This window comes from Nesoenas mayeri (genome assembly GCF_963082525.1).
Source record: "Nesoenas mayeri genome assembly, chromosome: 3".
Lineage (NCBI taxonomy): Eukaryota > Metazoa > Chordata > Aves > Columbiformes > Columbidae > Nesoenas > Nesoenas mayeri.
In genome coordinates, this window is record NC_137544.1 from 102,682,616 (window position 1) to 102,709,983 (window position 27,368).

The 27,368-nt window shown below is 37.0% G+C and overlaps 1 protein-coding gene across 2 annotated transcripts in view; it reads right to left on the bottom strand.

The window, feature by feature from the left end:
- CDC42BPA (CDC42 binding protein kinase alpha) overlaps nucleotides 1-27,368 on the bottom strand; it is a gene marked incomplete at its 3' end in the record, with an annotated part of 191,382 nt that overhangs the window by 97,856 nt on the left and 66,158 nt on the right. For both annotated transcript variants that reach the window (XM_080341777.1, XM_080341778.1), the window contains 3 exons: nucleotides 26,220-26,303; nucleotides 21,663-21,758; nucleotides 16,831-16,979 (listed from right to left, as the gene is read on the bottom strand). In XM_080341777.1, the coding sequence (XP_080197903.1) occupies nucleotides 16,831-16,979; nucleotides 21,663-21,758; nucleotides 26,220-26,303 (329 nt within the window). The remainder of the gene's footprint in view (nucleotides 1-16,830; nucleotides 16,980-21,662; nucleotides 21,759-26,219; nucleotides 26,304-27,368) is intronic.

A 27,368-nucleotide genomic window follows, 5' to 3' on the forward strand; every position in this document is an offset into this window, starting at 1 on the left:
TCTTTTCCGTATTCCTCTGGGAATAAATACATAGATATAAATATACCAAGACTTATGGGAGATGAGGAAAAGGGAGTTATGAGATCACTGGATGCTTATCATTTTGCAAAAGGAAGGATATACAGTCTTAGCATCAGGTTGATCTTATCCCTCTCCCATCCATGTACTCGATCAGCAATAAAAATCACCATGAAGCTATAAAAACATATTAAAGAGGGGGAAAAAAACACACAGAAGAATGTAAAACATACTTTAAAGACACATAAAAACATAAAGGAATGGAGAGCACATTACAAAAATTTAAATAAATTGTTTCTTGTTCCTCAGTTATGTGGGAAGCAGAACAAAGATAAGATGCAAAGGCTGCAAAGTAAACCCTGGAGACTAAAAAAAAATGGTTTACAATGAGAAGAAAAAACAGTGCCATCCCAAGAGAACAAATATATACATCAAATACTTGCCATAGCTGTTGCAAGCATGTGAAGAAGCAGTGTTATATCCTATATTTTACTGTTCTTCCCCCAGGCTAGTATGGCTTTAGATTTCACATATTTTTTGAAAGACCTTCCTGCCCAGCAGGAAGAAGAATGTTTCAGAAAACAACACTACTATACAGCCATTATAATGTACTGCACAGATCCTTTGCTTTCTTCTTCCTTCATCCAATAAAGATTTACTCAGCAGTTACACAGATTGTGACTCCTCTTTTCTTTAATGGAAGTCAGTGTTAAGAATATCTACCCCACTACAAAAGAAGAAGCGGGGGGAGGGCTAGTGAAGAACAACGGACAAAAGCATGGCGTTTCCATGTCTTCTACTTAACTGTGCCCTAAATTAACAATATATAGGTTAAAAGATAATAGGAAAGAAGATTCCTTCCCAGTGATTAAGTAAAAAGTAGAACAGCGGAGACCAAAGAACCTACTACTCCTGAAATAATAAAGCTAAATTTAGGATAATCTCTCTTGCTTTCTCTCAGCTTGATTTTGTTCTTTACTGTATTGTCAATATGGCATTGCATTTTTACCTTTTGGTTATTTGCAAAAAAAATTAAATGCACTAATGAATAACTGTGTTGAAGGCATTCTATTCACAGTTGATAAAATACAGCAGAAGATACTGCCATCAAACACAAGAAATGAAAAGTGACTGATTTTTAGGTACAGAGAAAAGGAGCATATGCGAAAGCACACCTATATATGTCTGCAAGGGAAGTAAGAAAAACTGTATTTCACTGGAAATTTAGATTATTTCACGTTATTATTCATTCCATGTCAATCACATGAATAGCTGCTGGTTCAACTTCACCAATGTTGATACAGGCTGAATCAAAGCCTTGCTGGAAGCAGCAGGAAAAAGAATTTAGTGCCTTACAGGACTGTACACTTGCAAGGCTTCATACTGAAAAGAAAGAAGCACGAGAGAACTGTATAATTTTCTGTGTGCTATTCCACAGCCAGAAGAAGAATGATACTACAACCCTCCCATGAAGTCCCCCATGAAGAACCCACCAGTGGAAGGAGCTGAAGAGAGACATAAATGGCTCTAAATCCATGAGGAAAACACAAATGAAAAAATATACAAATCCTCCCATACCTGTTATAATGTAATTTTTTTTTCTTTACTATGCCACTCAAGACTCTAAAATAAATTTAAAAGGGTAAAAAATAAACATTGTGCCCTTAATGCACCACCCTGCACCCCAGAAGCAGCTCCAGCCAGCACGTCACTCCAGCTGCAGGACCCGCCTCCCCCAAGCTCCAGTACAAGATACATTTGACATTATTACTTGGCATTAGCTTTCCAGATGTGTTAAGCTAATTCAACGTGAAAAACGTACAGGGTTTTTTCTGACTATGTCCAGGGAGATCACAAGGTAGGAACAGATGACTCCCTAGAAGTCTCCTGTGCTCATCTGAAAAATACCTCTACTACTTCTTAAAATATGTTTTTCCTCTTATTTTGCTATTTTGAGACAGTAGCGTGTTTTCCTTTTTGCCACTAAAATTAGTCAAAGGTAGCAGATTTCTGTCCTATATAATGAGGTTTTGCATTTTTGTATTTAACTCAGGGTCCCTCTACCCTGTCCACTCTTTAGGCTGCAGAGGATTTGGGTGAAACTTTTTTAAAAGACTGAGGCTGTGATCCCTCCTCTGGCCATGGGATATCAAGCAACACAGGGATACAGCTTGGGGAGTTTTTCTCCTCAGACAGAGCAGCTCCTTGACCCTTCTTTGCTGTACAACACAAACATATATGGAAGCAGAACGTGAAGGGTAGAAAACAGCAACCAGAAGGATGTGGGCCATGTGAGGTTGCGCTTCAGATTCCTAGCCTGATGGCCGATTATTTCAGTAACAGTCAATTTTAGTTTTTGTTTTTCAAATTGGGATTTTTCATATTCAATGTTCATACAAAAGTCATTAACTGCAAAAGGAAGGAGTCTATCAGAAAGAGAATTTTCAAGCCTTTAAAATGCTGAAAAGCAGCACCCCGCGCAGCCAGCTGAAGGGAAAGGTGATCAGAGTCGGGTTGTACCGAGTTTGAAGCACCCAGGACAACTAGAAGCTGCACCTCAGTGAATATTATGGAAAGTGATCCAAGCTTTCTCTTTTTTAGATCCTGAGACAGAATACAACAGAATTCATATTGAGAAATTACAATGAGAAAAACACACAGTAGGAAATAATGCACTTCATAGTGTTGCTATTTTTTTATTAGAGATTAAGACATGATTGATTTGATATGCCAAAATTACCAATGTTGTATTAAAAATAGAATCAAATAAAGAATGGTAATTACAGAGGGAAAACTGGGGTTGAACTCACATTTTTTAAAAGAAAGTCAGAGAACACAGTCTTTGAACAACCAGTTATTCAGGAGCACTCAAAAGTACAAAAAATCCCCCCCTTCCTCCCTCAGAAGTCACTCATGTATTCCTCCACTGCTTGTTTCCCATCCAGCATCCGCCTCCATGTAAATAGCTGGTCACTTGGAGGATCAAAGTTGCTATTTTCAGTCACTTGACCTACAGATAATCTCATTGTTTCTTGCCTGTTTAAGTAGAATTAGTTGTCTCCTGTGCATCTAATGGCTCATAAGGAGACTGACAGTAAATCCTTGCTATACGTAATTTTACAGAATGTGCATTTCAGAACTCACATATTGAGCAGTTTTGGCTAGTTTTGACACTTGTTTTTATAGAGTTGATTGATATTTGAACTTATGTGAGTTGATTAATGCCTGTATTAATCATTATTGTCTGGCTGATACTCAAGCATTGCTTTCCTCTTGCTGGAAACCAAAGTGAAAAGCAAATTCCTTAGAGCAGGAAACAGCAGTTCAGAACTTAAATTAGTCAGACCAGTTACACCTATAAATGATTTATTAACAAGATACATACGCAGACTTAATAAAAAAACTTTCCATGGACTCGGTCTATATCTGATCTGCTTCAGGAAAAGTCTGATTAAAAAAAAAGCAAAGTAAAAATTTTGTTAATTTTGAATTAAACATTCTGTAAGACTGTCCTCATTTTCAAAAGCATGGAGTCAAAGATTATTCCTAATTGGTGCTTGTGCCTCAGCTCCAACCAGGAGAGACTCTTCTCAACTCAACACTGGCCAAATGGCTTCCAGCAAGGTGTTTTAAAAAATAGAAAAGTTTTTCCACAGTTCTTGACATTATGAACACCATTACCAGAGTATTCTGAGAAAACAATGCTTCCTAAGTAAGCAATGTTACCTACATGCCTAACACTATTATTGTTTTCACAGATTCAAAGAAAAACACCTATTCTGTTCTGAAATACTGGAAAGAAATGGATGGTGTTTAAATACTGAATATTAAGTACTCGAGATGGTCGGTTACAAATAGATAGACAACTCAATGCTTGGTTGCTTTAATAAATAAAAACATTATTTAAAATGTCTTTGTAAATTACAGATTCTTATGGATCTGGAGCTGAGGAGTATACGAACTATATAATAGTGGGAAAATACTGCCTGACTTACTTTTCTTTAATATAACGAATTAAAAAACAGCACTGAGATTTGAATGTCATAAACACATACTCACTGATAGAAAATTGTGGTTCACAAGTGTCAATTAGATTAGAAGTTTACAAAAAAAAAAGCCTCTGCCACTCTCCTGAAAATTGCATATACTGAGGTTAAATTCAACTCCAATACTGTATTGACATGAAAACCTCCACTCTGGCAGCAGGTGAATCAGCTGAACTGCCAGACCACACTGGGCAAACAACTCGGCTATCTGCTTCAGGATAGATTTTTTAGAAAATAAGTCACATGCGTCTTGCTAGATAAATTCTGATACTTTTGTGGCTTTTTTTCCTACATTTCAGTTGCACTGGGATTTTAAAGACTTTGCTGCAAGACTCTAAAAGAAAATGATAAAAGACAACCATCAATTGTTGACAGTTTTATAAAGTACGCAACACTGAGAGAAGGTCAGTTATTTAGGAACAATAACAAGGATCTACCAGTTGAATTCTGTCTGAGGTAATAATGTTTTTCCTCTCAGCTAGACCCAATTTTCCAGTTTCCTGTTATCTGCCTATAGTCAGCTTTCAAGATCCCTAATAAAGCCTATTGAAGGGACCAGCTTGACCTCCTGTGAAGCAGCACACAGCACATAAGGCAGAGTTCTTCTGCTTAATATATTAATGCAAATGTAACTACAGATCTCAGTAAGATTGTTCCTGATACTGAGTGTTGTACAAACTCATATCACACCATCAGACACTTGCAGCCAAGAATTCTCATTACTATAAAACACAAATGAAGTAAAAGCCTGTAGTATGAATCCCACACAAGCACGTGTATCTCAACTATTTCACACACTAGCTGCATTTTTACCTTAAATGTACATTTGGTGTTCAGTAACTGCTACGGTTTGTTCAAGCAGATCAGTCAGAGAATTTTAGTCATAACAGAACCCAAGAACTACATCAGGATTGTGTCAAAATTTCTAACAGGACACCAGAAACATCTTTATCCCAGTTCCAGATATTCTCTGTTTTCATGTGGCAACAGGACAGAGGGATTAGAAGATTTTTGATGCTGCTAATAATATTATATACACATTAAATTGCACCAATACGGTACCGGGGAACTGGGAAGTAGTAACAGAGCCAAAACATGTTTGCAAAATGTTTATTGCTCTGAGTTATGCAACCACAGCCAAAACATTATACAACACTTTCTAACCCACAGAAATCAGTATCTGCAACAGGAAGACACACATTCCAAGCTAAGAGTGAAAATCTAAGTTTTTTATGGGATATTCTCCAAAAAGTTTCAGTGTGTTAGAGGTTTCATGTTGGTTTCATCAAGGCATCGTAAGATATGCAGGTTCAGTTAGTGTAAACTGGGAGGAAGAAAGCCAGGAATGCATTGAGACAGGCACAGTTTTGGCAGGCAGCACCACAGAAACATTGGAAAGGTAAGTTGAGAAATCGATATCCATGTAGATAATGGCACAATATAGAAGTTACTGACTCATTTAAAAATTACAGGACAGAAATTTTGGGTGTTGGCATATTCATAGAAAAACTAGGGCAGTGACTGAACAACCAAAAGTGGAGAACCTATCTCCCCAGAGAAACTGCACTGAGAAAGCTTCTATGCTTGTTCATGTTTTCAATGGAGCTGGCATTATTGTTGATGACACGTACATTTAAAAAAAAAAAAACAAGTAAAAATTGATCTTAGGCATGTTAAGGTCACACACCACAGCTTATTAGAAATCAGTTTTCCTTAATTGGAATTAAATCTGTGAGAAGGAATGCAAAGATCTAGTTGGAAGTCAGACACTACACTACACAAACCCTGCATTTCTTACCCGTGACGTCCTCAGAACCCTTCTGACTTTTTAAATAAGAGACAAGTTAATCCAACATAAGATATTCAAATGGGAATCATAATGTTTTATATTTCAGCATTCACAACTGTCCTAAGCATCTGACTGTCAGAAGCAATCATAACATTAGTAATACAGACTCTGAGACAAATGATTTCCAAGAACTATGGTTTAGAACAACAAGGTAAGCAAAGACTGAATAAAAATTTATGCAAGAGTTGCAATTTGACAATAATTTATTTTTTGGCTACATTGGGCAAAAGCCATCACTGTAAATCATGCTTTTCTTAGTTAATTTCCTACACCTTTGGGGGTTTTATGTTCTTAAAAAGCCAAAACCAATTTGGAGATGCAAGAGAATGGTATTTGGAGATACTGCAATTAATCAGGCAGAATACACACATACTATTTTAACACCATACAACTTTCATTTCATCAAACATAATGCGTAATATTTGGGGTGATAATGTTGAATACCATGCTACACCACGCAAACACTGGGAGAAAATTCCTTTGCACACATCAGGGTCAGGTAAATGACACAGAACGACATATGAAAATGTTTTAATCCATTTTTTTTTTTCCACACAAGTAATAGTGCCACTGAAAGAACAAATGCCAGGCCTTCTAACAGTATAGGTAAGGAACTGGCTAAAAGATAGATGACAATGGGTAGATATTGAAAGAGGAAACAAAATTGGAGGAAGATTATTAGTTTAAATTCTTCAGGGTCTATTTTGAATCAGATTTAACATCTTAGTTAATCACCTTGGCACAAAAATAAATGCATGCTAATAAAATCTGTAGATATCAAAAAGCTGGAAAACAGCAGGGGAGACTGCAACATCAGACATCCAGAAATGGCTATTCTGAAGACTATATTAACAGAAATCAGATTAAATTTGACAGTGTAAAATGTAAATACCTGCCTATTGATAGTAACAGCAGAAACATCACCTATACACTAAGCCATTATTCTCTGTAAATGACAGAGAAGGAAAAGGTACACCAGGTAATTATACCATACCTCTACCCTTTCAATCACGTCTCTTGCTTTCATTGGGAGAAATATGTTAGCAGAGTGAGAAAAATACTGCAGCTAGAACATAATTTCTTTCTAAAATGTAATCCGGAATATTATTTACAATCCTTCTTATTAAACTTTCAGAAAGTTGAAAGGTGTCTGACAACTTCAAGAGCAAGCAACGACTTTAGGAATGACCATACTCAAAACTGGCATGAAACACCACTTCAAAAATTGTGTCCTGTAAAGGAAATCCCTAATATTTTAATTTAACACACAAGAACTTTCAATCAAACTGCCAACTGTTGCTCCAATAGTATGAAACAGATCAAAACGAAGCAGTCATTGCAATACAGAAATTTAGCTCTTTTTCATCACTACTAAACTCTTTAGAGTTAGACCCACATTTAAATATGGAAACATTAAATTTTCCAATCCTCCTTTCTATTTTGCAACACTTTCCCATGATCAAAACCAGTCTTTGAAATACAGCACATGCAGATTTCTTATCTTGCCCTATTTATTGCAGTCCCAAAGCCTCCTAGCCTTTTTGGAAGTATCCATCATCTAAATGTCCTGCTTACTATCGGCTGTGGCTTGGCTGTTTTTACATCTACACAGTGAGAAATAAAATTAACCTGGATTGTAGCTCTATTGTTCTGCTATAAAAAAGAAAATATGTCCATCATATAAAATTACACGCCGTGTTTATTTTTCAATACACCTGTACTCCACTTTCCTCATATATTACATCACGATATGATTAGTTATCTTCATATTCCCAGACAGAGCATGTAAAACTCCCATACACCTCAATGGGATGCCATCTGACTCCCAGTTGATTTTATTCACCACTTAACTGTCAAGAATAATTTTTAGACAATTTCAAGCTCTTGCTCTTGTAAGAACAGGCATAAGACACTAATAGTTTGATATAAGTTTTTTGCTTTCATTATTGTTAGAAAACAAAACATATTGACAAGCATAATCCAGATATAGTAAACACTGTAACATCTGCCTAATACTCTCGACAGCAACAGATCAAGGAAGGAACTGTAGCCAGAGGCTATAAAGGAAGAAATACATTTGGTCTAATTATCTCCAGTACCTGCATTGGCTTGGCAGAAAAACATGTCAGACCTTTAAAAATAATAAGAAAAATAAAAAGTGCACTGTTAGCTCAAACACACTAAAATTACACTTATTAACAATAAAGGACAGTTTTACTGAAAAAGTCTTTGTATTTAATTTGTGTATGTAGTAGACTTTTTTTTAATATAAAGTATAAGACAGAATGCTTGCCTAAAAATAAAACATATTTGTATTTTTTTAATATCTCAGATAGGAACTTTAGGTCTGAATTTTCAGCCCTTAAACTTAATCAGAACCCTAAAAAAGCTGTACCTGAGTAAAAATAGATTCCTTTCTGCGCTAAAAGTTTAATTTCGTATATGTGGAAGGCACAACTTTGCTATCAGTATAACAGAGATTTCAGACCTCCATCCCTTTTTTTTTTCTTCTCTTCAAGCCCACATTTTCTCTTTTGTACCTTTTTAATGCCCTTTTCCTCGATTTTACACGCTATATCTGAGTAAAAATTACTGAGCTAGAGTGGCAGTAGTATCACTGCTTCCTCCTGCACAAGGAAATGCTAAAGGCTGCCCCTCAATAGCTAATAAAGAAAAACTGAACAGCATAAACATCACAGCACCTGAGTCAATAAAGATTTTAATACAACTTTCCAGATAAAGCTTCACAAGGTCTTGCTGCTCTGACCCCAACCACAAAGCCTTCCACAACTGAACCAAGCATGACCTTACACAAGCATCTGCTTTGTAAGCAGTATTCTAATTTGCAGGATGTTAAATGGCCTATTTCTTTTCTCATGTAAGAAATTAAAATCAAGTAATATTTTTGCTGTTATTAAACAGGAACACGGGGTATGTTCTTCTAACAATACAACAACTCTTCTGGAAATGCAACAAGGAAACGTTACTGTAGAAGAGCTTCAATGCAGACAAGGTTATCTGGACTGATGCTTCCTTAACTGCCCTTTCAGGAATCAGATTCTTGCACTGCTATCCTATTAGAATTAAGATATCATGCAAGGATATCTTAATTTACTTTGAAGAAATGGAAGTATTACATTTAGTGTTTGGAGCAACAGCAATTTAATTCAGAAATTTAGCCCCCAAACTTCTACTTGTCAGATCTGGCAGTTCAGGTAGTAAAAACATTCTTGCCCCAAAATCATCAAATAGTCACTGTGGAGAATGCTCTAGCAAGAAACCAGGTAAAAGACAATGGTTTAAACCACTTATTTTAAGACGTTTAAGAATCTCAGTGTTACAGTTTTATACTGACACTGCAGGAATATCAAATAGTAAAGCCAAGCTATTGTCGCTTATTTATGCAATGACGAATCTACATGAACCTTAAATTCAGAAGACGATAATGAATTTGTCTTGTGCTATTTCAAATCTGATCCAATCTAACCTAACAACACAAACCCAATTGTATTTAAAACAAAAAGAAAGAAGCAAAGATCTCATAATTGTGAATAAAATAAAGGTACTCTAAGGAGGAACTTGAGGAGCATATAGTGTATTAATAACTGAAAATTTGAGACACTATGAAAGAAGGGAGTTATGAAATAAATACTGTGTTCACAAAAAGAGATAATGAAATGGTAAGTCCCTTGAAGACAAAACATGAGGATGTTAAGTCTCCTCCTAATATAACAAAAAGCTTAAGAATAATGATGACTATCATCACACAACTGCCATCCTCCTTTCTGTCACCTCGTTCTGAGCTTTATATACAAGAACAAAATCACCAAAAGCATTAATTACCAACTCTGTCCTCAGCCACCAAGCAATAAGCTAATTATTATACATCCTCAGAACCATGGTCACTAGCACCAAAAATTCAGAAATAAAGAACTTGTTTTTGTCCTACTTTCCTGCTGTTGATTTTGGATATCAAAGAAAGTAGCAGGAGAAAATATTTCCAGGTCTAAAATAATCAGAAAAGAATGAGTGTAAAATTATACCTTAACTCACATAAAAACAGCTTTTGTCTTCAAAAGAAGTAATGAAATTTTGAAAACATTTCCAGCTTCATAAGACACTGAAACCGATCTCATATCAGAGCTACAACAGTTCTTTTCTGCAAACACCACAGAAGTGAAATGAATCTCTATGCTAGAGGCAGCAAGAATCTTCTGGAAAGTTCCATCACATTTAGCATCCACTGAGCCTTGCTATAAACATTATTACTTGGAAGGCAAGACCAGCGTTTTACTTTTTTATATGAGACTTTTGGCATTAAGAATTTTCCCATTAAGGTTAAAAAGGATCTTTTTCAGTGAAACTTTATTTCTTGCTTGACTCTCTCATTTTCACCTCTAGGAGGTTTTACATACTTCTGTCTTACAACAACCACATCCACTTCCTACCTAAGCATCTGACAGAGTGTCCACACCTATCTGCCTTTCAAGGAACCGCACCAAGAAGATATACCGATCTACATAAAAATGAAAAAAGAAAATCTTCATCTACACATTCCTCCTATGAGTCTTCTATGCGTCTCCTATGAGTCTCCTATGAGTCTTCTTTCTAATAAAGGTACAATTGTTTAGCTACAGGACTGGTGGGGACTCACCAGAAACGAGGGAGGGGTGTGCTCCTTGTCTTGGTGACCTTCCCCAACTGACAATAATCAAGAATTTCCTTCCTTAGGAGGTAGGTCTTGGAAATGAAAGGGGAAGGGTTTATTTCTGAGGGGTTTATGGCTAACTACATTTAAGACACCCCAGCTCCAACAACTTCTTGAGTCCCTTTTTCTTTAAAATCACAGAGTTAAATAAATACCTCAAGTACCATCCACTCAGTGGATGTTGAGACAATGTAATGAACATAGATTTTCTCGGAAACACAAACTTAAAAGTTATTTCCTCCTATTCTCCTTCATCATTACATTGGAGAACTGACACACGTTAGTCAAAATGTAAAGTTCCTTCTAACTTGGTGTCCTCTTTCAGTTCAGTGCACAGCCCCACAAACCTTTGTTTCAGCAGAGCTGTAGGGATGTTCGGAGCTCAGGTCTTGGGGAGAAAGGAACAATGGAAGTAAGAAAGCCACAGGATACATTTGTAAAAGCACCTCTGCTGAAAGGACCACTCAAGGCTACTATGGCTTAAGGCACTGGAGTCAGGGTTTCTAAATTCCTTCTGCTTGAATAACACCGAATATTCTATGCTAGCTCAGGCACCCATTACACAGCTTTCACTTAAATGAACACTCCCACTAGACACAATAGCATAAGAAACCATTTGTCTTCTACATGATAGCACAGCCAGTCTGATCCACTAGCTCTTGGCACTCCAAGCATATAAGGGTCTTTTATTTCAAAATACTTCCAGCTCATCACAGGCTCCTTGAGAAATCCTACCAACAAATTCTAGTCAAGTAGCGTTAACCTCCTACAGTCCTCACAGCAAATCAAATGCCACCCTCAGGGGGAACTATGGCAGCAGCTGCCAGCATCTATAGCATATAAGGTCACAGAGCAAAATGAAAGCCCAGAGTCTGTAAAGATGACCTTTGTTTCCAGCCCTTCCTCAGTGGAAAAAGGGAAAGGAACCACAGAGCCCAGACTCAGGGAGCCCTCCCACTCCTGTAAAGGAATACCTCCTAAGGAAGCGCTACGTTTTCAAATACTCACTAAAATAACTTTCTGTCCTGCAGTTTTCCATGTAAAACTAAACCAAGCAACATTTCAAAGCAATATATTTTCAGTAGACTATCAAAATAATCTTATGTTATTTTTTCCTTATTTTTCTAGCCCTGTTTCCTTCACTCTCAGCACTTTGTAAGGACATCTTCATGTGCGTGTTCGACATTATGTCTGTTGCAAAGTTCGGTAAACACTTAAAATATGTTGTTGCTTTCTTTCAAACCCACAATTACAGTTCACTTTACCAAAGGCCAGAGCACTTGGCTCATCCTTGTGCCAGCTCAACTCAGACACACCGCACAATGCAGCTGACTCCCTAGGATGTGCCTTCCACCCCCAAATTTTCCACTTAAGCAAATTAATGATCAGGAAAGATGGGATCCACCCAGAACACAGAAAACCACTTATTCAGCAAGTCAAAAATGGATATGCTGGCACTGAAACTTATAGTTGAAAGTGAAATGCACCCTACAAAGAATCCCAGATTTCAGCCGCCTGCTAACTAAATATTTCAGGGATGTCCCTAAGATGATTTTTACATGGAACAAATAGTACCTTCTTGTTAAAAGTAAAGATGATGCTGGCTTGATAGGGACTAGACAGTTCTTTTATCCCTCTAACGCATGTATTCCCTTACGTTCGATATTTCTCAGAAAGGATGTCACTTCCACAGAGAATTCTGCTGCTCTACATTTTAAGAACTCAAGTGTTCCAGTGAAGCCCGACTTAAATTTCAGAAGTTGATAAAGAAAATGGAAATAGAATAAAAAAAATGCACCTGGTGGTTTAGAATGCTAAAACTCTTCAGACTAAAACACAGTGGTAACTAGAAATGCAGAAACACATTGATCAAAGTAACTGTAACCTTACATACCTTATGGAAGTAGCTGTGTTTATGTTTTGCATGCCTATATATGCAAAAGATGACATCCAAATGTATGTAACTGGAGAGCTTGCTCTGTAGTCTTAACTGTCCCTCCCATAAACTTAACCAACAAAAATAATAATTAACATAGGTGTTTCATAATCCTTTCAAAATATTTGCTTAGAAAGAAGGTGAGGATTGTTTTACCATTAAATAGAAAAAGAAGACTGTTTAATGTGGGTGTGTGCCAATATATGAAAACTGTTTTAAATGAATATTTTTGCTGTGGTCTGGAGGATCATGAGCCGAACACTCTCCAGCTGCAAATCCGCTCTGCACTGAACCACTGTGCAACCCCGCACAGAACAAATAGATGGAGGAAAGAATGTCAAATGAAAATGACTTCAGCACATTATCACCTATAATGCTGTACTATTCAAGAAGCCGGAATGTCCCCAATGAAATTTAGGACGGCGACAGACTCAGATGCACCCTTACAAAAGAAAGGGCTACCTCAGAAGACACAAAAGGCAGCAGCACAGACCTGCTGAAGGGGCACGCAAAGCAACCGTGGCACAGTCCTGTGCCTGGGACTACGTGCCCAGAGGGGCTCTTCTGATGCCTTCAGGGAATATTTCCTCCAGCAGCACCCAGACCTTCTGATTTTTATTTATTGATTTTAAACTTTAAAGGATTTAGACAAAGCCAAGTGTTCTATACCTCAATTTGCACCTGACATAAAATGGAGAGAAAACCTGTCTCACTAATAAAGTAATTGAGAAGTTGCAGTCTCAGTTGTAGGGAAAATAAATTTTACATGTTTGATGTAACACGACGTGCATAAATAAAGTGTAGATGCCTAACTTAAGATGGTAAGGGTTTTACTCCAGCACACACCTAGACTTTTGATAATGCAAATATAAGCTTTTAACACAGGCCATCAGGAAATAAATAACAACATAACCTTGAAACTGAAATTCATATTAATGCATGTAGAGGCTCTTTCTAGGGAAGAAAAATAAAAAGAAGGTGCTACAAATCTGTAAAATACAAATTGATGTTTATTCCTAATAAATGTAAAATCTTACCCAGTATGATACTACAGTTTGCAGAAAACTGGCACAAGACATTATTTAACCTTGGCCTACAAGCAAGCATTACTTCATTAGTGCACATTAGTAATTTAAGGTATCAGGGGTAGGTATAAGCTTTACACAAACTCCCAAGGAAGGTGTGCATTTGTAAGAGATATACATACTTTCTTCCTTATTGCAAACACCTGCAAATACTTAACTTAGATGAAGTTTTCTTTCTAAAGCCAGTCTTGGAGCTGTCAATGCTGTTTGGTAATGATAGTGCTGGTTCATTTGTAACAATAACAAAAGCTAAGATATAGAGTAAAGGAAGGGCCATTTTATTAACATTCTGAGCCATCATTTAACTATCAAGTTAAACACCACATTATTTGTTCACAGAAATTAACTGATCAGAAATGAAAACCTCAAACTTTTATGTTCTGATCCATGTTATCTCGAAAACTTTCTATCCCATGTTCATTTAAACTAAAAAGCAGACAAAAGCGGAAAAAAAAATACCCTAAAAACAGTAGTACTGCTGTTATTTTCAGGTAGCAACTCTCCTCCTTCTTCAATTCAGTAGCTACCAAGAGACAGCACTGAAAACATAATGCAATTTCTCTGCACGATTCTACTAATACCTAGACTTTCATCTCGTTCCCACTATAAACTGATCCCATGGTCCCACAGTGCTAGTGCAGAAATGGCATTCAAGTTTGGAACTCCAAATCATGAAATACTGTAAGAGAAATTTCGTTTAAGTAACGCGGAGGTTGCTTGTATATGATGTTTGAGAACTTTGGCCAATGTACTTTAGGAAAGAAAAGGGACTTGCAGGTGGCACTGGAGCGGTCTGCACACCAGCTACCACTGCGCTCAGTATCACTCCCAAACACAAGTAACTGACAACAGCCAAGTGATTAATGATAGAAAAGAGCAAAGGAGCGTCACACTGAGAATAAAAACTGAAATACAACTTTTAAAAGGCACAAAAGCATCGAGAGGAAAAGAAAATTATCATCAAGTACAAGACTATACGGTTGATGTGAAAATCAATCCTGAAAGAACTAGGGCACTAAAAGGAAACAAATCAAAATTATCTGCTACCTCATTGTATGAAAAAAAGCTTGAATGAGACATGCCTAAAGCACAATTTCTAGTTCACTAGCTACAACTCCAATCAAATCCTGATTCATATTAGCTATTCGTCTGAAAGATCACCACTACAGCTGTTATATTATTCATCCTTTAGTAGGATGTGTCCTTCTCCTGTGTCCTTCCCCAAAAAGGATGTGGCCACCACACTTTCAGGAAAAGAGCATGAGTGGCATTAAGATTATGTGTTTTCTTTTCCTTTACTAGTTGCAAACATCCTAACAAAACTAACAGTGGAATGGGTCTCATTTCAGAGGCTTATAATTTAACATACACTAAATTGCTCTTTACGTTTTTAATCTTCTAAAACCATCCCCTTATAAACAGGCATTGTATTACAGCAGTATTAATGATAAAATGCCAGAGTGGCATTTAGAAATTCATAAACACGGGAACCTCACTGACAAGGCCACAAATCAAACAATAAAGGCCTAAGAACGCATAAGGGCTTTTTTTGTTTTGCTAAACATTTGTAGTAATAAATACGCAAGCATAATAATCAATATGTTGGTTTGAACTGCAATAGTACTGAATTTTCTATCAAAATTTTACATCAACACCTATTTCATCTTGGGGACACTATCATAGGACAGAAACATCACATCTGCTGCATATTACATACTAATAGTGCTGAATTACAGTGGTTTTGATCTGTTTGGAGGAAAAGGTAGAGATGGTGGGCATCTCCTCTTCTGGGAAGAGTTACTACCACATACGCAGAAGTACTGGGTAAAACACAGCAGTTTACATAGTACATGAAGTACTCTCTACCTGGTAACAGGAGATAGCATCTCAATAGTTTACCCAAAAACACATTTCAAAAGTTAGATCCATGTTACACTGAATACAAAAACCTTTTACAGCAGGTCCTAAGTGATCAAACAGTATCTCAGAAACAGCACAGTTGAAATCTTCAAATTCAAGAAAACCGCTTAAGGAAAATACTATGCTCGGATTTTTCCACAAAGCGCTATCACAAAGAGCTCTTCTAAGCAGGTAGACACAGTTATTCAACAAAACTAGAAGACTTCAAAATATTCCAAATATTTTCAAACATTTTCAAAATATTAGCACCTCTCCACCCTAAAGTGCTCCGAGCTACAGCTCTTTCATGAAAAGCCACAATCTCAAGGGAAACAAAACACAACACAGCAACAAACCAAAACCAACCACAATACACCTTTTGGGAAAAAGAAGCAAACAATCAACAACCACCACACTTTTTTGGAGCAAAGGGGCCAAGTGGGAACGGTAAAAGAAAGAATGGCTGGTATTGATTCTGATAAAGGGTGATAGTTAGACGCATCAAACGAGCTCATTCTGCCAAGTGAATGATTCAGCTCCATCAACGGGGAGTGATCTATTGAGTGCATTTGAAAATTCTGCCTCTTATATAACGTAATCTTTTGCTCTGTATACAAGAACTACAATGGAATTCAGTGGACAATGATACATTAAAGAAAAGATGATGCTAGTTTTGTGGGGAAAAAATAGAAAAAAAAAAAAAAAATAATAATCAATCATGGCCTCCAAAAAGGCTACACCCAAACAACTTAATATTTTCCTTTGAACAAATTATTTTTTATATACCAAGGTAAAGCCAAGTGCCACAATTTAAGTACTTCCACTTATTTAGCAAAATACTCTCACTTTATTTTAAAGCTAATTTCATTAAGTCCAAAAGAAAATGGTGAAAAAAAAATCCAAAGCAGGCCATACGATGGTGTGCTTGAGACTTCCACACAGACTGAACAAAATAAGAAACAGAATCTGATCCTTCAATAAACCTGTTTGAAGTTGATCATATTTCACAAACAGGTTTTGTTGTTATAAATTATGGGTCATTAACTTTGAAACATGCCAGCGTGCAAGATTCACCACATGCATTCAGATATTCACTCACGTCTCTGACCACGTGGTACAAGTTCAGCAACAGTTCTCAATAACCACAAGATGCAGGCAGCTCAATTCTATCACAGTTACTATTACAGCAAATACTTGTTACCAGCTTGAACTCTTTAACAGGAATTATTTTCACTCCATTAAGTAAGTCCACGTAACTTCAACAGGAATTTGGAACTCAAATTACTTACCTGTGAACGTAATGCAACTGATGAACGGAATCAATAGCTATCACCATTTCAGCCAAATAAAAGCGAGCCATATCTTCAGGCAGTCTGTCCTCAAACTTGCTGAGCAATGTAAGCAGGTCTCCTCCAACATAGTAATCCATAACCAGGTACTAAAGAGTGGGAATGACAAGTAAAGATGGGGGGGGAGGGAATAATTTATTGAGAGAATCAGAGACTAAAAACTAATTCAAATACAAAAATTAATTTCTTGCAAAAGTTATTATAGGCATTAAAAAAGCAGACCAAGATGCTTAAATGTTCTGAAAAAAGTAGCTGGTTCAGCCTCATTTTAATATTTAACCTACTTGAATGTTTCATATTTATACTTCACAACAAAACAGTATCAGCTTCATCCACTGTCCCATCACCAAACATAAAATATTTAGATACTCTGGATTCCCTTACAAAAACAATACCTTCTGATAGAATACAAAAGTCAAGGATTAAAGCACAGACCTATTAAAACAAAACCATTTGTGTTAACTTGCGATCTGATTTAAGGGCTCCAATTTCCCAGGCTTCCCTTCCTGTTTTTTCCTACCATCTTCTCCCATTAAACAAACAATATTGGAGATAAAGTTTTCAGACTACTCAGATTATGGTCAAGATTAAGAGACTTCCAGTGGCTCATGGTACAATTCCAGATATTGTTGACATTGTGCACAACACAGGACCTGCCAACATACAGTGGAAGGTGTCACCTTCTCTAACTGAACTGATAGGGAAAAATACACTTGATTTCTGATTTATTAATGAAACATAAAACCTGCTTGCTATTGAATCAGATGCCAAGACTTTGAGGAGATCAGAACCTTTCTCTATTTTACCACGACAGAACAAAATGCCACTTCCTTTAGAGACATGGTCAAAATGAGTGGACAAAGTAAACCTAAGTGGGAAATTCATGATTAATGTATTTTTATCTTAGTTTAGTTTGTTTTAATTGTGGAACAGCAACTGCAAGGGCAAATGGGGGAAAAGAAAAAAAAAAATCAAACTAATATCTAACAAACTAATTATAAACAACCTAATTTAACACCCATTGCTATGACGTTACTTTCAAACTTCATTGTGGACAGACTAATTGGAATAGTTTCCCACTACAGTATGTAGTGTCTGAGAGATTTTGCATAGAGTTCCAACCTCTGCTTCCAGGAAGGCAGAACACATCCACATTTGAAGCAGAGATTTTTAACAATAGCGTATAATGAACCCCAAGTAATAAAAAATATTAAAGATGCAGTAATCTATATCACAATTTGATTCTTTAAAATTTTGGTAAAGCAACTTAAAGAGACTTTTTATAATTAGTTCTCCTCATTCAAGTGTTTCCCACCTTCAGAAAGAAATTAAATTGTGTGTAAAGAATTCTGCAAAATTATACCAGCTATAAGGAAGATGTGAAGCACATAGAAATCCTACATGCCTGTTTCTTTCTCTCATACTTTCCATAACAATAAAGGTGATGAACAAAGATTTTAACAATTTGATACAGATTAGCCTGGGCAACCTCAATGATTCCAAGCACGTGAAGAAAGTATCAAATGCATTTCCGCTAAATTCTAAATGTGCTGACATTCAAAATTTCATCTGTTGCTTTGTGACATGAATAGTAAACTTCTCAAATTATGCTCACAAGCCTTACACAAGATAAATATCTTCAGTGGCGCTCCTATGCTCCCTCTGAAACAAGATCTACAGTATTAGCTTCTCATGTTTTGTAGTTTTAGAAAATACATTAAGCCTTTGGAACTTAACATAATTTTCATTAACTGATACACTATACAGTGAGGTCTGCAAGAGCTTAACTTATTGCTTTGAAAGTATATTGAAAAAAAAAAACCTCTTAAGATACTCATAACTGATGTGGGATCTCTGCACTCATTCTTCAGCATTTTTAAAAGCAGTACAACCCAGTAACTGGATATATCAATATAAAGGAATTTTGGCTTTTACAACACAGGACCTTCCTGCACGTCCCATTTTACAAGAGCAACACATTAGCCTAATCACAAAGAAACCCTCAACTCCTCAAATATGCCAACATTTAAACTGTAACTCACAGTATTAAGTTGTGCACTTGAAGTTAAACACGTGCATCAGAATCAAAGCTAAGTTTAACAACTAAATGTTTAATAAAACACTCCAGTCAATGCAGAGCATCCCTTCCAATGTCAAACAAAATCTCAAAAACAATTTATAAAAATAATAATATTTAAAAATATTTTCTGTATGCACACCATTATCCAGATCTATTCAAGTCTCAAATACTTCTCAAAACACGACTGTACAACAGCACCATCCTTTCAAGAGAAGGAAAAAGCACAGATTTAAGGATAGTAAATTCTAGTAACTAGTGGAAGCTTAACACTGGCATTTAATCCTAAATCACAGAATCATTTACATTGGAAGAGATCCCTTGAAATCACCTACTCCAATCTCATCTGCTCAAGCAATGTCAGCTAGCGCAGGATGACAAGCACTGTGTCCAGTTGTGTTTTGAGTAACTCTCAGGATGGAGACTGCACCACCACTCCCGGCAACTTGTTCCAGCATTTGACCACCCTCACAGGAAAAAAAATATCTTCTTGTGCTCAGACAAAATTTTTATTTGTTTCATTTTGTGTCCCAGCTCTCTCAGCCTCTTCTTTTATGAAAGATGCTCCAGTACCTTTATTATCTTTCGGACCTTCCACTGCACTTGCTCCAGTAGCTCCACCTCTCCTTTGCACTGGAGAGGCCAGAACTGGGCACACTATTTCCGATGCAGCTGTACCAGGGCTGTGCAGAGCAGAAGGGCCTGCACTTTCCTGCTGACAATGCTTTTCCTAATGCAGCCCAGGATACTCTTGGACTTTTTGCTGGCTTATGGTCAGTTTGCTACCTTCCAGGACCTCAAGCCTGCAGCACCCAGCATGTACTGGTGCCTGGAGTTACACACAGAACTATAGAATCATTTTGGTTGGAAGAGACCCTCAAGTTCGTTGACTCCACTAAACCACATCCCTAATAACCTTGCCTACATGTCTTTTTAAACACCTCCGGGGATGGCGACTCCACCAGTTCCCTGAGCAGTCTGTTCCAACATCTGATAACCCTTTCCAGGAAGAAATTTTTTCCAATATCCAATCTAAACCTCCCTGGCACAACTTGAGGCCATTTCCTCTTGTCCTGTCGCTTGTTACTTGGGAGAAAAGACCAACACCCTCCGTGCTACAACCTCCTTTCAGGTTGTTGTCGAGAGCAAGAAGGTCTCCCCTCAGCCTCCTTTTCTCCAGGTTATTCCTCCTCAGATGCAGGACACAGCATTTCCCTTTGTTTGTCTTCATGAGACCTCCCTCTGCACAGCTCTCCAGCATATCGAGGTCTATCTGAATGACAGCATAGCCAACTGGCATCTCAGCCACTTCTCTCAGCTTTTTATTACCAGCAAACGTGCCAAGGCTGCATTCCATTCCATTGTCTAGGTCATTAATGAAGATTTCAGCCCCAGTATTGAGTCCTGGGTTACACCATCACTGACAGGCCTGCAGCTGGACTTCATGTAACTGACCATGATAACCTGGGCACAGCAGTTGAGCCAATTTTCAACCCACCTCACTGTTGTTCATTTAACGCATGCTTTGTCAGCCCATGATGATGTTATGGCAGATAGTGTCAAAAGCATTACTAAAGTCAAGGTAAACAACACCCACTGCTCAACGACATCTACTGCTCAGTCTACACAGATGTTTTTTAAAGGCCACTTCTGTTATATTTTACTTAAATAAAAAGCACATAGAAACTAGCGATACATTCACACTAAAATGATGAAAAACATTATTACTGGTATTTTCCCCAGCAGGCTGCAGAACTAGCTCTTGTTTAGTAGACTATCAAAGGTAAAGAACAGAGGCTGCTCTGTGCTTGGAGAAAATAAGGAAATTGGCAATATTGTGCAAGAATTCCACGTATAGCACTTCTTTTATTGGACACGTTGGGCAAAAAAAGATTATGTCTGCATATTAGATTTTTAAGAAAACATTAGAACTTACTTATGATATAGAATCAAAATCAGAAGGCAATAAAACCCAAATAAACAAAAACTATTAACGTGTAGTAGTTGTCTTCAGGCATAAATATTACCGAAACTGTACCATGATCAAAACGGATTTTAAGTGGGAAAGATTTCATAGAAAATTGGCACTTTTTCCTCACATTAACTTCTTCTTGCAAGTCTTTCAAAATACTGGAAAACTAAGTCACATTAAATATTAAAGAGATTTTAATCTACAGTTACAGCTTCCAACTCTTATTTATGAACATTCAGTGGCATTCTTCCATGCTGCAAGAACATGTTATTATTTTATGACATTTAGTGGGTTTAAGTTCTCTAAAAAGGAAAGGCCAATCAGAATGGAGCTACTCCCTATTTCTAACTGTACAACAGTAATCAGCAATATTAATCACAAAAAATAACGTCAAACAGAACATTTATGTTAGTAAGTGCATTTTCATGGATCCAATTTAAGTGGAGTAACAAATTATAAGAAAGAAGATGCAGACAGACTAAGATTCATCAACAAATGTGAGTGGTTTAGAAAACAAAGCTGCATTTCTAAGATATTTCTAGCAAAACTTTAAGTTTCTGACCACTCTGCATCCTTCAGAATCTTATGCACAAAATCACAGATCCTCACATGGTCTGTATGGTCCAGAACACTAAATCAACAAATAAACAAAGTATTTTTCTGTCTCAAACCACAACCAAGAATCTGCATTTCCATCCATATAAATATAAAAGTAACACTCACTAAATAGTTTTCATCCTGGAATGCATAATGTAATGTTGTGATCCACTGGTTATCTCCATTCACTAACACATCTCTCTCTTCTCGAAAACAGGCTGTCTGAAGGGGAGAAAAATAATAAGGCTTTAAGTAAAATACATGAAGAAACACATTTTGCAAGCTGACTCTGTTTTTTAACACGTTATTTTGGGGAAAAATATTTAAAATTGCCTCTCAGTTGACATGTCATTTTCTACACCCTCCAAACATGCCAAAATCTATGAAAACTTAAGTATCAGAGAAGACTACCTTCTTCAAATTTAAACAGTTGTACACCTCTATATTGCTAAGTAACGCAGAGAGAGAAATAAGGTGCTGCTTCCCATTGTCTAAAAATCTTAACTTTTCTGTATATACAGATATTGAAATCAAGTATCAGTAAGGACAGAACAGCAATATAAGACTGAAGAAAACAATCAGTAATAATGGCATTATATAACTGCAGTAGGAGTTAAAGAGCTAGAATCTGGAGTCTTGTGTCATTGTTTTATCTCATCATGTTTTTAGCCCAGCTTTACACTTGAATTTTCACATAAGCAAGGTTCTTCTTTTCATTTGAAAGCAGCTGCCAATAACTTCCATGTAGTCATAATTTTATAATACTTAACCAGCTGGGATATTCGCCACACTTTTTGCTCAGGAGAAGTAGGACAGAATTGAATATTGCTCTTGCCAGATATAAGCTGCTGATATGATATCCAGGAGGACCCTCCCCTGAATATATTGGAAAGAAACACAGGAGGTAAAAGGTGCCTTCACAGCAAGAGGAACAGAGGAGGAACAGTAACTGTCTAGAAATGCTAAGGAATACCTAAGAGAAGGAGGAGAATACAGGCTGGTATTAACCTAAATAAGATAAAATGTGAAGAAAATAGCCAAGGGGAAAGCAGCAAGGCAGGTAATTCAACTGAGGTCTTGCAGCCTGCCCTGACAGCTTTGCAGAATGATGAAAGCAAATGAGCAAACAGACAAGAAGCCAAAGAGAAACCATAGCAAAGAACTATGGTAAGTGTTTTCAAAGGACTGAGTTCTGAAGTGAATACCATGAGAAAACAAAAGGTACCAAATAGCAAAGCCAACATGCAATGTTGTTCAGAAAAAGTTCAAAAAGACAGTATAACAGAAAGAATAATAATTGTATGGGTTCTATTTAGAAGGCACATGAGGAGTTAGAGAAAAACCATAGACCTTAATCTCTTTCAGCACACTCTGGTAATTCACAAAGATGTTGCATCGATTTGAACCATGCTCTATCTCTTCCATCTTAGGAGACAGCTAAATTTAAAGGAAATCTAAACCTTTTTATTTTTTTCAATTTCATTTCCAAAAACAATAGGCAAATACCAGAACTCTGACATGGTCACTGTTAGTGGTGAGATTTGGATAGTGAAGAATGAAAAGCGAAATATTATTTTAGATTGAGCTATGCACACAAATATACGCAGTAAAAACAGAGCAGAAATAAGTCCCTCCTCCAAGCAAATAAAGCACACCAAGTATTGTTTTGGTGAGTGAGAATAATTGCAGAGCAGGAAAAACAAATGTAGTAATCATAGCACAATGGATGAGATACATCAGTGACATTCGAGGCAAAACAAAAACAAACAACAACAAAAACAAACAAACAAACAAAATACAACAAAAAAACCTCCCAATGATGCCACCAAAACATACTTTAAACAAATACCGCCAAAGGTTACTAAATGAAAAATGGACTTCGCAGTGGGAGAAGGAGAAAGGATGATCTTCAGAAGGAAGAAAAGCTGTTCTGTGCTTTAGCTTGATTTTTTTTTTCCTTCCTTGTTTGCAAACTCTTGACATATTGCAGAGACAGATACTATGAACTCTTGTTTTCGCAAGCATAAATGACACTTAGTTTCTCTACTTGTTATGACACAATTCACAGGATTAGTTACTAGAGAGTTTATATAATTTCACTTGTTTTTGCCATGATTTAACTGAACACCATGCAACCCTTGAGCACTCTAGACACTCACCTCCAGGCAGCATGCCTGGAGCTGACAGCAACAGCTACAACCACAGTAGATCACAAGTAAGACAGTAACAGAGTCTAAATGGTTCATGGGCTTTACATTAATCCATGAAAAAAAAAAAGCTGGTAGCAGTGGTTCTTGTAACTAATGTAACATATTTCAATCAAGCTTTTTTAAAGTGAAGATTTTTTTTTTTTTTGGTGCCTTTCATTATTTTCCACATTACACTTCATCTTCCACTCCTTGAACTGTTGGCAGAGGCCTCCAGAGGTCATCTGATCCAACTCCCTGTCACAGCAAAGCCAACTTAGCACTTTGGTTGCATCCATGCTCTTATCCAAAGCCAACTTAGCACTTTGGTTGCATCCATGCTCTTATCATGGCCTTCAATCAGCAAAGAATGCCGGCTGCTCGGCTACTTGGTGCTCATGTCTTCACAGCTCAGAGTCAGCACCTTCCATGCGCGCTGACAGCTTCCACACTGCACACTGTTTGTCTCGGTCTCTCCTGAGCACACGCGGAGCTGTAAGTGACTGTCAACACCCAGGGTAACAGGTCTGGGCATGTAACCTCAAGTTGTCCAACACTACTGATACAAGGAGTACCTGGAAATGTCCGCTCATGTCTCAGAGCTTTCAACAGTGGCAAGTATTTGGAAAACTCATGCTCTTTATAACACAAAAAGTGAACGCTGACCTCGCAACCTGTGTAATTTTATTGTAACCAAGTTTTTGCATGCGATTACTCTCAGAGCTTGCAGTCATCAACTTCAATTTGGCATTCGCAAGCCTCTTTTTGAGTACATACTCCCCCCGTGTTTTTTCAAATGACTCCCACTTTCCGCAGAGTTGATACAGCAGTATATGAACAACGTATTCCTGCCATTTAGGTATACGCCTACCTATATGCTTGTCTTGCATTTCTGGACTGCATGATTTTCCTGTGTAATTTGGTGTTAGCACAGCACATTGCTAACACAGCCAAAATGGGTTGCAGTTGTTGGAGGTCACACTTTGTAATGCATTTTCACTCCAGACAGTTCTCTTTCCACTGCATATCCATGGGTTACAAATACATGGAAAAACAGAGCTGTAATTCTTTTTAAGCTAATGGTAAAGACCTCCAGAAATTCAGCTGGACCCATGGGAAGAGTATTTTTAATACCTTGCATAGAGAGAAAAATCTTTCAAACCTATTTATAACTGTATTTTAATGGAAAGAAATAGCTTTTAAACTGACTTTAAAAGGGTGCATTTAAAAATAAAGTGGAACTTTATTTCTGGTCTGAAATAATAAAGTTTACACTAATGACATCTGTCTTGGAGAGAAACACCTCTTTGTGTCAAGACTAATACCAGATTGCTCGGTATCTGAATAATTTCTGGACAAAGAGGAAACACATTGTGTACATCTAACCACAATCTGCATGCCATTTCTATTTCTTAATGTGATAACATGTTCATTAAAAGAGACAGGATGTGCACAGATCAGAAATTGGCTTTTATTTGTCTGGATACTTTTATTTTTTTAGAAGTGTGATGGTTTCCCACTGATCTCATTTCCTATGACGATATAATTAAAACATAAATGCAGAAATTGTCTGAGAGTAGTAGCAAAGTAGCAGTCAAACAAAAACTAAGGTTGGACATAATATGACCAGACAAGTTGGAAGAGACACCAAGATGGTGCTCACACTCTCCAAACTAAAGCAAAGCCAACAGCCAAAGTAACTTTGTACGTGTAAGACACTGAGTTATATTTTTGTGAGTTTATTTTTAGGATGTTTATTTTTAGTATGTATAGATGAAGAATTTCAAAGCAATTTAAAGAGTTAGAGACATGTTCTGTTTAAAATCAATAACCAAGTCTTCAGGTGTACACTGCATTTTGTAAGGTTCTTTCCAAAGGAATCCAGAGAAATGTATTGAGGATTCTACGAAGGGTGGAGGCGTGCAATGAAAGTAGGAACTCAAGGCAAAGCAGGGCTAGTGAGAGAGCTGGTCCACCTTTTCCAGAACATAGAATGGACTCAAGCTTTAGTGAGGAACTTTCCATCACAAACTTTTGCAGACAGACATTTTTATGAAATATGCACTAGAATTAATTTTATCTTTGCTTTTTTTCAATCTACAAACTGACTAAGCTCTAACTATTGATCAACTAATAGGCCTGGTGAGTTATTGCTCAGTAATTACCTTTCAGCATGCGAAGTACTTGCCAAAGACTACAAACTTAGCTGGAATAAAGACATTAAAAGATTGCTTGTATAGTTGGTAATTCTTGGGCAACTACAAATCAAAGGTATAATGTTTAAAACATCCAGCCCCACCTAAGTCCAGATTCCATGCCATTTGAACCCTTATGATGAACTGCTTTAAGCTTATTTTAGTATTAATTGTCATATTGTCAGTAAGCATTGAAGCACCTCTTCAATCCCTCTATACGTACAGAGTCCTGTGGAAAAGGAAGTAATAGTTTAGCACAGTAAGAAGGTACATGATTACAGAAAACATTTCTGTGATCTTACTTCAGCTCTCTTCAGCATCTCCCACTTATTAAGTATCTTCATGGCAAAAACCTTATCTGCATTCTTCAGTTTTACTACTGCAACCTGGAAAAGGGAAATGAATAGATAAATAAGTTAAAACATTAAAAAGCATGTTTTAATTATTATGAAAACTTGTGGGTTTGGGGGTTTTTTCTTCAGTGTTCTGGACACTTCGCTTTACTATCCACACAACACTATACCACCACCATCAAGAAAGATCAAGATCACAACAGTACAGGATGTTTATTCTGCAAAAGTTCCAAGTCTGTTTTAAGCTTTCACTGTGTATCACACTTTCATTGTGTATCATTTTTTCCTCGGTAAGTGTCGATGAACAATGGTATTTCTCACCCTCACATTTCTTGCACAATCGTACTGTCACGAAACTACCACTAGCTGTATGCTTTATGTTCTTGCACTTATCCTTACAGTCCTACACAATAATCTAAACGACAGAACCATTAAGAAAAGACAACAATGTAGTAGTTTCTAAAACAAAATAAACAACATACTTTAGGTTTTAGACACAAATTAGATTGTAGGTTTGCCACAGAACTTCCACCCTCATTTCAAATAATGCACCACACTTTCTTCAAAGATACAATAAAGTATTAATTCATATTTTTCCACCTGAAGGTCAAAGAGTTCTTTATCATGCTTGTTGTTAGTGGCAGGGAAACAGTGAAATCCACATTTTCTAGAGAAGTGAAACCCAGGAAACACAGGCCCCCCCTCCTCTCATTGCTTCTGAAGCATTAGATACCATAGGTCTATGTAATAACGTATTAACAAAACCAACTGATGCAGTTTTTTTCTGAGAACATTATAGCGTTGGTTAGCTATAACAAAAGCTAACATGGAGTATTTTTAGGAAAAAGGGAGGGAAGACATTTACACAAACGTGTTTTCACAGTTCAGGCTTTTCTGGGTATGGAAAGCTAAGTGTCCTACCCAGAACGGCTATGAATCTGCCACAGCCTCAGAGCTGCTGATCAGAACAAGACCAGACTACTACACTACTATCCCAGTTATAGGAAAGTTGAACAATCAATATATTTTAGCAACCACTTGCCAACTATCTCGTTCTGCCTCTTTCCTTTCAAACAAATATTAAGGCTTAAGGAGATA